Source organism: Salmo salar, chromosome ssa02, assembly GCF_905237065.1.
Source record: "Salmo salar chromosome ssa02, Ssal_v3.1, whole genome shotgun sequence".
Taxonomy (NCBI): domain Eukaryota; kingdom Metazoa; phylum Chordata; class Actinopteri; order Salmoniformes; family Salmonidae; genus Salmo; species Salmo salar.
In genome coordinates, this window is record NC_059443.1 from 19,221,944 (window position 1) to 19,234,923 (window position 12,980).

Genomic DNA, 12,980 nt, shown 5'->3' on the forward strand with positions numbered 1-12,980 from the left:
GAGGGAGAGAGGGAGGGAAGGAGAGAGGGATGGAGGAAGGGAGGGATGGAGGAAGGGAGGGAGGGAGAGAGGGAAGGAGGGAGGGAGGGAGGGATTAATGTGAAGGAATCCTACACTATAAATGTATACATGAAGATCTTATAGAAGCAGAGAAATTCGGTTGGTCTTGCCAGCTGCTGCTGGTTTGTCCTCAGAGTCACAAACGGAGCGAGAGGACAGAAATACAAACAGCGGGAGGTAGCTTGTTAAGTATTCAAAATATACAGTGAAGTTATAGCTACTGCACATGTATACACACACATGCACAGGCACATGCACACAAACAAACTCACAAACAGACAAACACACACCCTTTGACCCCTCCCCTTGTTGACTGTAAATTCTGTGTGAGTCGGCAGGCAGGCAGGCTGATGTATAAAACACGACTCAGGCTGTTATTTTAGAGAGCTTGTTGCTCTGCTCTCCCCAAAGGGCTGTTTTCTGTCCTACACACACTGGCAGCAGGACAGAGAGCAACAACATCAAAACATTGCAGCCGTCACAGTGAAACCACGTTTCAGCACCAAGACTCCCTGGAGATTCTCTCTCTCTCTCTCTTTCTCTCTCTCTCTTCAATTCAATTTAATTTAAGGGGTTTTATTGGTGTGCGAAACATATGTTTTACAGGGAAAATAAATAAACATAAATATGGGTTTACAATGGTGTTTGTTCTTCACTGGTTGCCCTTTTCTTTGTGGCAACAGGTCACAAATCTTGCTGCTGTGATTGCACACTGTGGTATTTCACCCAATAGATATGGGAGTTTGTCTAAATGTTATGCTCACTGAGTCTGGACATAGTCAAAGCTTTCCTTAACTTTGGGTCAGTCACAGTGGTCAGGTATTCTGCCACTGTGTACTCTCTGTTTAGGACCAAATCGCATCCTAGTTTGCTCTGTTTTTTTGTTAATTCTTTCCAATGTGTCAAGTGATATACACTGCTCCAAAAAATAAAGGGAACACTTAAACAACACAATGTAACTCCAAGTCAATCACATTTCTGTGAAATCAAACTGTCCACTTAGGAAGCAATACATTTCACATGCTGTTGTGCAAATGGAATAGACAACAGGTGGAAATTATAGGCAATTAGCAAGACACCCCCAATAAAGGAGTGGTTCTGCAGGTGGGGACCACAGACCACTTCTCAGTTCCTATGCTTCCTGGCTGATGTTTTGGTCACTTTTGAATGCTGGCGGTGCTTTCACTCTAGTGGTAGCATGAGACGGAGTCTACAACCCACACAAGTGGCTCAGGTAGTGCAGCTCATCCAGGATGGCACATCAATGCGACCTGTGGCAAGAAGGTTTGCTGTGTCTGTCAGCGTAGTGTCCAGAGCATGGAGGCGCTACCAGGAGACAGGCCAGTACATCAGGAGACGTGGAGGAGGCCGTAGGAGGGCAACAACCCAGCAGCAGGACCGCTACCTCCGCCTTTGTGCAAGGAGGAGCAGGAGAAGCACTGCCAGAGCCCTGCAAAATTACCTCCAGCACGCCACAAATGTGCATGTGTCTGCTCAAACGGTCAGAAACAGACTCCATGAGGGTGGTATGAGGGCCCGACGTCCACAGGTGGGGGTTGTGCTTACAGCCCAACACCGTACAGGACGTTTGGCATTTGCCAGAGAACACCAAGATTGGCAAATTCGCCACTGGCGCCCTGTGCTCTTCACAGATGAAAGCAGGTTCACACTGAGCAAGTGACAGAGGTGACAGAGTCTGGAGACGCCGTGGAGAACGTTCTGCTGCCTGCAACATCCTCCAGCATGACCGGTTTGGCGGTGGGTCAGTCATGGTGTGGGGTGGCATTTCTTTGGGGGGCCGCACAGCCCTCCATGTGCTCGCCAGAGGTAGCCTGACTGCCATTAGGTACCGAGATGAGATCCTCAGACCCCTTGTGAGACCATGTGCTGGTGCGGTTGGCCCTGGGTTCCTCCTAATGCAAGACAATGCTAGACCTCATGTGGCTGGAGTGTGTCAGCAGTTCCTGCAAGAGGAAGGCATTGATGCTATGGACTGGCCCGCCCGTTCCCCAGACCTGAATCCAATTGAGCACATCATGTCTCACTCCATCCACCAACGCCACGTTGCACCACAGACTGTCCAGGAGTTGGCGGATGCTTTAGTCCAGGTCTGGGAGGAGATCCCTCAAGAGACCATCCGCCACCTCATCAGGAGCATGCCCAGGCGTTGTAGGGAGGTCATACAGGCACGTGGAGGCCACACACACTACTGAGCCTCATTTTGACTTGTTTTAAGGACATTACATCAAAGTTGGATCAGCCTGTAGTGTGGTTTTCCACTTTCATTTTGAGTGTGACTCCAAATCCAGACCTCCATGGGTTGATAAATTGGATTTCCATTGATTATTTTTGTGTGATTTTGTTGTCAGCACATTCAACTATGTAAAGAAAAAAGTATTTAATAAGATTATTTCTTTCATTCAGATCTAGGATGTGTTGTTTAAGTGTTCCTTTTATTTTTTTGAGCAGTATATATATTTTTTTCTCATGATTTGGTTGGGTCTAATTGTGTTGCTGTCCTGGGGCTCTGGGGGGCATGTTTGTATTTGTGAACAGAGCCCCAGGACCAGCTTGCTTAGGGGACTCTTCTCCAGGTTCATCTCTCTGTAGGTGATGGCTTTGTTATCAAAGCTTCGGGAATCGCTTCCTTTTAGGTGGTTGTAGAATTTAACGGCTCTTTTCTGGATTTTGATAATTATCGGGTATCGGCCTAATTCTGCTCTGCATGCATTATTTGGTGTTTTATGTTGTACACAAAATATATTTTGCAGAATTCTGCATGCAGAGTCTCAATTTGGTGTTTGTCGCATTTTGTGAATTCTTGGTTGGTGAGCGGACCCCAGACCTCACAACCATAAAGGGCAATGGGTCCTATAACTGATTCAAGTATTTTTTGCCAGATCCTAATTAGTATCTTACATTTTATGTTCCTTTTGATGACATAGAAGGCCCTTCTTGCCTTGTCTCTCAGATCGGTCACAGCTTTGTGGAAGTTATCTGTGGTGCTGATGTTTAGGCCGAGGTATGTATAGTTTTTTGTGTGCTCTAGGGCAACAGTGTCTAGATGGAATTTGTATTTGTGGTCCTGGCAACTGGACCTTTTTAGGAACACTATTATTTTTGTCTTACTGAGATTTACTATCAGGGCCCAGGTCTGACAGAATCTTTGCAGAAGATCTAGATGCTGCTGTAGGCCCATCTCTCTCTCTCTCTCTCTCTCTCTCTCTCTCTCAGTCCCCCCTGTCTCTCTCTCTCTCAGTCCCCCCTGTCTCTCTCTCTCTCTCAGTCCCCCCATCTCTCTGACAGTGGCTCTGCAGGTCCCAGTGTTTATATTGTGGTTCCTCTGGTGACAGTGGCTCTGCAGGACCCAGTGTTTATATTGTGGTTCTTCTGGTGACAGTGGCTCTGCAGGTCCCAGTGTTTATATTGTGGTTCCTCTGGTGACAGTGGCTCTGCAGGTCCCAGTATTTATATTGTGGTTCTTCTGGTGACATTGACTCTGCAGGTCCCAGTGTTTATATTGTGGTTCCTCTGGTGAAAGTGGCTCTGCAGGTCCCAGTGTTTATATTGTGGTTCCTCTGGTGACAGTGGCTCTGCAGGTCCCAGTGTTTATATTGTGGTTCTTCTAGTGACAGTGGCTCTGCAGGTCCCAGTGTTTATATTGTGGTTCCTCTGGTGAAAGTGGCTCTGCAGGTCCCAGTGTTTATATTGTGGGCTGGGGAGGAGTCTCAGACTACCCAGCCACTGGAGTCTGTTCTACCACACCACCAAAACCACATCACTCGAGACACTGATGATGTGTGTGTGTGTGTGTGTGTGTGTGTGTGTGTGTGTGTGTGTGTGTGTGTGTGTTAGGGGGGTGGGGTGAGGCAGGAAGACATAGCTGTTGTTACCCACTGGGTTATTTTAAGGAGCCAGAGGGGTTCAGTTAGTGATTTGCTGGGGCTATTTTAAAGACCACGGGCATTATTTCAGGCCAGTTTGAGGCTGAATGGGCAGGATGGCTAGCTCTCACGTTATGCAGGGTATGTGAGGTGGTATGGTGGAAAAGCTGTTTCAATACAGCTATTTCAGGAGTGGGGTTGGTTGGTGAGACTGTCTGCCATATTGGTTAGCGAGTTTGTGGTGTAGCAGGCATGCTGGATTCATGTGCTCTATGAAACAGTGTGTGTGTGTGCATGCGTCTGTGTGTGTGTGTATGTGTGTGCGTCTGTGTGTGTGTGTGTGCGTCTGTGTGTGTGTGCGTCTGTGTGTGTGTGCGCGTCTGTGTGTGTGTGCGCGTCTGTGTGTGTGTGCGCGTCTGTGTGTGTGTGCGCGTCTGTGTGTGTGCGCGTCTGTGTGTGTGTGCATGTGTGTGTGTACTCACAGCGATGGCATATCTGGTGATGTTTCTCTTCTCACACTCCTCCAGAGCGTCCGGTAGCTCCTCCCCATCATGTGACTCTCCATCCGTCACCACGATCATGACCTTGGTGGCCCCCTCCCTCGCCCCCCGCTCAGGGCTGAATGCCTCCGTACTGGAGAAAGAGAGTTATAAAGAACTTTATTAGGTAAATATCATAGTGCTGTTGTCAGCATGTTAAAACAGCACATACTGGTTCAAGACCCAAACTGCTTACATGTACATTCTCTTTCCGTTACCCTGAACCAAACCACAATAAAACACAAATATTGTTCTGGAGTTGGATCCGAAACACCATTGCCTGAAGTAGAGTATCTCATGACAAGCTGTAGACCACACTATTTGCCAAGAGAGTTTTCATCTATTTTTTTGTGGCTGTTTATCTACCACCACAGACGGATGCTGGCACTAAGACGTCCCTCAGTCAGCTGTATAAGGAAATAAGCAAACAGGGAACCGCTCACCCAGAGGCAGCGCTCCGAGTGGCCTGGGACTTTAATGCAGGGAAACTTAAATCCGTTTTACATCATTTCTATCAGCATGTTAAATGCGCAACCAGTGGGAAAAAAATTCTAGATCACCTTTACTCCACACACAGAGACGCGTACAAAGCCCTTCATTTGGCAAATCTGACCATAATTCTATCCTCCTGATTCCTGCTTACAAGCAAAAATGAAAGCTGGAAGTACCAGTGAATCGGTCCATAAAAAAGTGGTCAGATGAAGCAGATGCTAAACTACGGGACTGTTTTCCTAGCACAGACTGGAAAATGTTCTGGGATTCTTCCGATGGCCTTGAGGAGTACACCACATTTATTTATTTATTTATTTATTTATTTATTATTTCACCTTTATTTAACCAGGTAGGCAAGTTGAGAACAAGTTCTCATTTACAATTGCGACCTGGCCAAGATAAAGCAAAGCAGTTCGACACATACAACAACACAGAGTTACACATGGAGTAAAACAAACATACAGTCAATAATACAGTAGAAAATAAGTCTATATACAATGTGAGCAAATGAGGTGGGATAAGGGAGGTAAAGGAAAAAAAGGCCATGGTGGCAAAGTAAATACAATATAGCAAGTAAAACACTGGAATGGTAGATTTGTAGAGGAAAGTGCAAAGTAGAAATAAAAAAATGGGGTGCAAAGGAGCAAAATAAATAAATAAATACAGTAGGGGAAGCGGTAGTTGTTTGGGCTAAATTATAGATGGGCTATGTACAGGTGCGGTGATCTGTGAGCTGCTCTGACAGCTGGTGCTTAAAGCTAGTGAGGGAGATAAGTGTTACCAGTTTCAGAGATGTTTGTAGTTCGTTCCAGTCATTGGCAGCAGAGAACTGGAAGGAGAGACGGCCAAAGGAGGAATTGGCTTTGGGGGTGACCAGAGATATATACCTGCTGGAGCGCATGCTACAGGTGGGTGCTGCTATGGTGACCAGTGAGCTGAGAAAAGGGGGGACGTTACCTAGCAGGGTCTTGTAGATGACCTGGAGCCAGTGGGTTTGGCGACGAGTATGAAGCGAGGGCCAGCCAACGAGAGCATACAGGTCGCAGTGGTGGGTAGTATATGGGGCTTTGGTGACAAAACGGATGACACTGTGATAGACTGCATCCAGTTTATTGAGTAGGCTATTTTGTAAATGACATCGCCGAAGTCGAGGATCGGTAGGATGGTCAGTTTTACGAGGGTATGTTTGGCAGCATGAGTGAAGGACGCTTTGTTGCGAAATAGGAAGCCAATTCTAGATTTAACTTTGGATTGGAGATGTTTGATGTGAGTCTGGAAGGAGAGCTTACAGTCTAACCAGACACCTAGGTATTTGTAGTTGTCCACATATTCTAAGTAAGAACCGTCCAGAGTAGTGATGCTGGACGGGCGGGCAGGTGCGGGCAGGGATTGGTTGAAGAGCATGCATTTACTTTTACTTGTATTTAAGAGCAGTTGGAGGCCATGAAAGGAGAGTTGTATGGCATTGAAGCTCGTCTGGAGGGTTGTTAACACAGTGTCCAAAGAAGGGCCAGAAGTATACAGAATGGTGTCGTCTGCGTAGAGGTGGATCAGAGACTCACCAGCAGCAAGAGCGACATCATTGATGTATACAGAGAAAAGAGTTGGCCCAAGAATTGAACCCTGTGGCACCCCCATAGAGACTACCAGAGAGTCGGACAACAGGCCATCCGATTTGACACATTGAACTCTATCAGAGAAGTAGTTGGTGAACCAGGTGAGGCAATCATTTGAGAAACCAAGGCTATTGAGTCTGCCGATGAGGATGTGGTGATTGACAGAGTCGAAAGCCTTGGCCAGGTCAATGAATACAGCAGCACAGTATTGTTTCTTATCGATGGCGGTTACAATATCGTTTAGGACCTTGAGCATGGCTGAGGTGCACCCATGACCAGCTCTGAAACCAGATTGCAGAGCGGAGAAGGTGCGGTGGGATTCGAAATGGTCGGTAATTTGTTTGTTGACTTGGCTTTCGAAGACCTTAGGAAGTCAGGGTAGGATAGATATAGGTCTGTAGCAGTTTGGGTCAAGAGTGTCCACTCCTTTGAAGAGGGGGATGACAGCAGCTGCTTTCCAATCTTTTGGAATCTCAAACGACACGAAAGAGAGGCTGAACAGGCTGGTAATAGGGGTTGCAATAATTTCGGCAGATAATTTTAGAAAGAAAGGGTCCAGATTGTCTAGCCCGGCTGATTTGTAGGCGTCCAGATTTTGCAGCTTTTTCAGGACATCAGCTGACTGGATTTGGGAGAAGGAGAAATGGGGAAGGCTTGGGCGAGTAGCTGTGGGGGGTGCAGTGCTGTTGACCGCGGTAGGGGTAGCCAGGTGGAAAGCATGGCCAGCTGTAGAAAAATGCTTATTGAAATTCTCAATTATAGTGGATTTATCGGAGGTGACAGAGTTTCCTATCCTCAGTGCAGTGGGCAGCTGGGAGGAGGTGTTCTTATCCTCTTATGGCTAGGGGGCAGTATTTTCACGACTGGATAAAAAACGTACCCGATTTAATCTGGTTACTAATCCTACCCAGTAACTAGAATATGCATATACTTATTATATATGGATAGAAAACACCCTAAAGTTTCTAAAACTGTTTGAATTAGTGCTGCTTTTGATACCGTCAATCACCACATTCTTTTGGAGAGATTGGAAACCCAAATTGGTCTACACGGACAAGTTCTGGCCTGGTTTAGATCTTATCTGTCGGAAAGATATCAGTTTGTCTCTGTGAATGGTTTGTCCTCTGACAAATCAACTGTACATTTCTGTGTTCCTCAAGGTTCCGTTGTAGGACCACTATTGTTTTCACTATATATTTTAACTCTTGGGGATGTCATTCAAAAACATAATGTTAACTTTCACTGCTATGTGGATGACACACAGCTGTACATTTCAATGAAACATGGTGAAGCCCCACAATTGCCCTCGCTGGAAGCCTGTGTTTCAGACATAAGGAAGTGGATGGCTGCAAACTTTCTTCTTTTAAACTCGGACAAAACAAAAATGCTTGTTCTAGGTCCCAAGAAACAAAGAGATCTATTGAATCTGCCAATTAATCTTGATGGTTGTACTGTCGCCTCAAATAAAACTGTGAAGGACCTCGGCGTTACTCTGGACCCTGATCTCTCTTTTGACGAACATATCAAGACTGTTTCAAGGACAGCTTTTTTCCATCTACGTAACATTGCAAAAATTAGAATTTTCTATCCAAACATTATGCAGAAAAATGAATCCATGCTTTTGTAACTTCTAGGTTAGACTACTGCAATGCTCTACTTTCCAGCTCCCCGGATAAAGCACTAAATAAACTTCAGTTAGTGCTAAATACGGCTGCTAAAATCCGGACTAGAACCAAGAAATTTGATCATATTACTGAATGCCAAGCATCACGTCTGGCACCATCCCTACGGTGAAGCATGGGGGTGGCAGAACCATGCTGTGGGGATGTTTTTCAGTGGCAGGGACTGGGAGACTAGTCAGGATCGAGGGAAAGATGAACGGAGCAAAGTACAGAGAGACTCTTGATGAAAACCTGCTCCAGAGCGCTCAGGACCTCAGACTGGGGAGAAGGTTCACCTTCCAACAGGACAACGACTCTAAGCATACAGCCAAGACAACGCAGGAATGGCTTCGGGACAAGTCTCTGAATGTCCTTGAGTGGCCCAGCCAGAGCCCGGACTTGAACTTGGCTGTCATGCAGTCAATTAATTCATGGTCTGTGAGCAAGGAGGGGTTAAAACGCCAACTGTAATTCTGTTTTGTTAAAGCAAGATTGAGGGACAAGATAATTGGACTGTGGTCACTTATTAAGATGCTATGTCATTTCAAATTGAGCACGTTGGGTATCAATTTGGAATCTATTTGGAAGTAGTCGATTGTAGAATAATACTTGGGAACATGAGAGTAGAATGAGTAGTCTGTCTGTGGGATGTTGCCGTCTCCAGATGTCCACTAGATTGCTGGATTTGATTAGATTATTTAGAACCTGGACAGAGGTGATATTTGGTGGAGTACTTGTAGACAGTCTGTCAAGATACAGGTCAATGTAACAATTAAAATCGCCTTTGATTATTAGATTAGTGGTACTAAGATCTGGGAGTAAATCAAAGACATTACGAAAGAAATGTGGGTCATCAATGTTTGGGCCATAAACGTTAAATAGGGTGACAGATAAATAGTTAATTTTCCCTGATACTATGATATACTTACCGTGTGGGTCTGTAGACAAGGACGAGAGTTGAAAAGGGATGTTTTTACAGAAATGAATAGCAACACCTCAAGCCTTGGAAGAGAAGGGTGATTGATAAACTTGAGAAATCCAGTTGGATCTCAGATGCCGCTGCACCGTGGCATTTATGTGCGTTTCTTGCAGTAAAATGATGTCAGCACCAAGTGATTTCAATTGCTTAAATACCATACCCTTTTTGCGTGTGTGCCCGAGACCATGCACATTCCAGGAGATTAATATGACACCTTTAACATCTGACTGATTACTGTCACGTATTCTCTTAGGAGCAGGAAAGGAGCAGAGTCAAATGCAGGAGACTGAGGTCCGGTAGATCAAAAGTTTATTTCCACCGTAGACAATAAGGCGTCCGAAAAAAAGCACAGGGTGCGCATAACACCCAAAAATAGGAGAATCGTACGGAAACGTTTAACGCACGGGGCGCAGCCCGGCAAACACCGTACAGAACAGTAACACGTTTAACCTGTTAGGGCTAGGGGGCAGTATTGACACGGCTGGATAAAAAAAGTACCCGATTTAATCTGGTTACTACTCCTGCCCAGTAACTAGAATATGCATATAATTATTGGCTTTGGATAGAAAACACTCCAAAGTTTCTAAAACTGTTTGAATGGTGTCTGTGATTATAACAGAACTCAAATGGCAGGTCAAAACCTGAGAGAGTCCTTTACAGGAAGTGGCCTGTCTGACCATTTATTGTCTTTCTTTGACATCTCATTCCATTACAAAGGATCTCTGCGGTAACGTGACACTTCCCACGGCTCCAATAGGCTCTCAGAGCCCGGGAAAAACCTGAATGTCGTCATTCCAGCCCCAGGCTGAAACACATTATCGCCTTTGTCAAGTGGCCGATCAAGGGACTGTGGGCTTAGGCGCGTGCACTGGCTGCCCCCGTCTTTGTGTTTTTTCCTCTGTTTACCGAAAAGGAGATTCCCGGTCGGAATATTATCGCTTTTTTACCAGATAAATTGCATAAAAATTGATTTTAAACAGCGATTGACATGCTTCGAAGTACGGTAATGGAATATTTAGAATTTTTTTGTCACGAATTGCGCCATGCGCACGACCCTGATTTACCATTTCGGATAGTTTCTGGAACGCACGAACAAAACGCCGCTATTCGGATATAACGATGGATTATTTTGGACCAAACCAACATTTGTTATTGAAGTAGCAGTCCTGGGAGTGCATTCTGACGAAGACAACAAAAGGTAATCAAATGTTTGTAATAGTAAATCTGATTTTGGTGAACGCTAAACTTGCCGGGTGTCTAAATAGCTAGCCCGTGATGGCTGGGCTATGTACTTAGAATATTGCAAAATGTGCTTTCACCAAAAAGCTATTTTAAAATCGGACATATCGAGTGCATAGAGGAGTTCTGTATCTATAATTCTTAAAATAATTGTTATGCTTTTTGTGAACGTTTATCGTGAGTAATTTAGTAAATTGTTAGTAAATTCCCCGGATGCTAGTTCTGAACGTCACATGCTAATGTAAAAAGCTGGTTTTTGATATAAATATGAACTTGATTGAACAAAACATGCATGCATTGTATAACATAATGTCCTAGGGTTGTCATCTGATGAAGATCATCAAAGGTTAGTGCTGCATTTAGCTGTGGTTTTGTTTTTTGTGACATTATATACTACCTTGAAAAATGGGTGTCTGATTATTTCTGGCTTGGTACTCTGCTGACATAATCTAATGTTTTGCTTTCGCTGTAAAGCCTTTTTGAAATCGGACAGTGTGGTTAGATAAAGGAGAGTCTTGTCTTTAAAATGCTGTGAAATAGTCATATGTTTGAAAAATTGAAGTTTTTGTATTTTTGAGGAATTTGTAATTCGCGCCACGCCTATCATTGGATATTGGAGCAGGTGTTCCGCTAGCGGAACGTCTAGATGTAAGAGGTTATTCTCCATGGACTTTACAGTGTCCCAGAACTTTTTTGAGTTTGTGTTGCAGGAAGCAAATTTCTGCTTGAAAAAGATAGCCTTGGCTTTTCTAACTGCCTGTGTATATTGGTTTCTAACTTCCCTGAAAAGTTGCATATCACGGGGGCTGTTCGATGCTAATGCAGAACAACACAGGATGTTTTTGTGTTGGTTAACCTCTTGGGGCTAGGTGGGACGCTAGCGTGCCACCTGTGGTGCACTCCATCAACAGCAGGTGCATTTCAAGAGCGGCAAATTTGAATCCAAATAAATGTCAAAATTCAAATTTTTCAAAAATACAACTATGTTACACCATTTGAAAGATAAACATCTCCTTAATCTAACCACGTTTTACGATTTCAAAAAGGTTTTACGGCGAAAGCATAAATTTAGAGTATGTTAGGACAGTACATTTACAAGAGTTGTGTGTAATGTTTTGTCAAGTCAAAGACAGGGTCACCAAAACCATAAAACCAGCTAAAATGATACACTAACCTTTTACAATCTCCATCAGATGACACTCCTAGGACATTATGTTAGACAATGCATGCATTTTTAGTTCTATCAAGTTCATATTTATATACAAAAACAGCGTTTTACTATGGCATTGATGTTGAGGAAATCGTTTCCCTCCAATAACCGGCAGTCAAGTCAGCGTCACAAATTAAATAATTAAAATTAGAAAACATTGGTATAATATTATATTGTCATTTAAAGAATTATAGATTTACATCTTTTGAACGCAATCAACTTGCCAGATTTAAAAATAACCTTACTGGGAAATCACACTTTGCAATAATCTGAGCACTGTGCCCAGAAAAATACGCGTTGCGATACAGACTAGACGTCATGTTGGGGAGATCTAAAATCGAAAATACTATGTAAATAATCCATTACCTTTGATTCTCTTCATCAGATGTCACTTCCAGGTATCACAGGTCCATAACGAATGTAGTTTTGTTCAAAAAAGCTCATCATTTATGTCCAAAAATCTCCGTCTCGTTAGCACATGATGTAAGCCAGCCGGACTTCTCGTCATGAACGAGGGGAAAAAATATATTTCCGTTCGTTCAAACATGTCAAACGTTGTATAGCATAAATCATTAGGGCCTTTTTTAACCAGAACATGAATAATATTCAAGGTGGACGAATGCATAGCCTTTTATAACGTATTGGAACGAGGGTACCCAACATGAAGTAGCGCCAGGTGTCTAATGGGACATCACCGTTCCATGGCTCTTGTTCGGTCAGATCTCCCTCCAGAAGACTCAAAACACTTTGTAAAGGCTGGTGACATCTAGTGGAAGCAATAGGAAGTGCCAAAATATTCCTAAACCCCTGTGTTTTTCAATGGGATAGGTTTAAAGTCAATACAACACATCAGGTATCCACTTCCTGTCAGAAAATGTCTCAGGGTTTTGCCTGCCAAATGAGTTCTGTTATACTCACAGACACCATTCAAACAGTTTTGGAAACTTTAGAGTGTTTTCTATCCATATATAATAAGTATATGCATATTCTAGTTACTGGGTAGGATTAGTAACCAGATTAAATCGGGTACATTTTTTTTATCCAGACGTGCAAATGCTGCCCCCTAGACCCAACAGGTTAAGGGCAGTCAGGTCTGGAGAGAACCAAGGGCTATATCTGTTCCTGGTTCTAAATTTCTTGAATGGGGCATGCTTATTTAAGATGGTGAGGAAGGCATTTAAAAAAAAAAGACCAGGCATCCTCTACTGACGGGATGAGGTCAATATCCTTCCAGGATACCCGGGCCAGGTCGATGAGAAAGGCTTGCTCGCTGAAATGTTTCAGGGAGAGTTTGACAGTG

At 44.0% G+C, this 12,980-nt stretch overlaps 1 protein-coding gene across 1 annotated transcript in view; it reads right to left on the reverse strand.

The window, feature by feature from the left end:
* LOC106595728 (integrin alpha-10) overlaps window positions 1-12,980 on the reverse strand; it is a 49,728-nt gene that overhangs the window by 11,801 nt on the left and 24,947 nt on the right. The window contains exon 8 of the mRNA XM_045699045.1: window positions 4,427-4,577. Coding sequence (XP_045555001.1) covers window positions 4,427-4,577 — 151 coding nt within the window. The remainder of the gene's footprint in view (window positions 1-4,426; window positions 4,578-12,980) is intronic.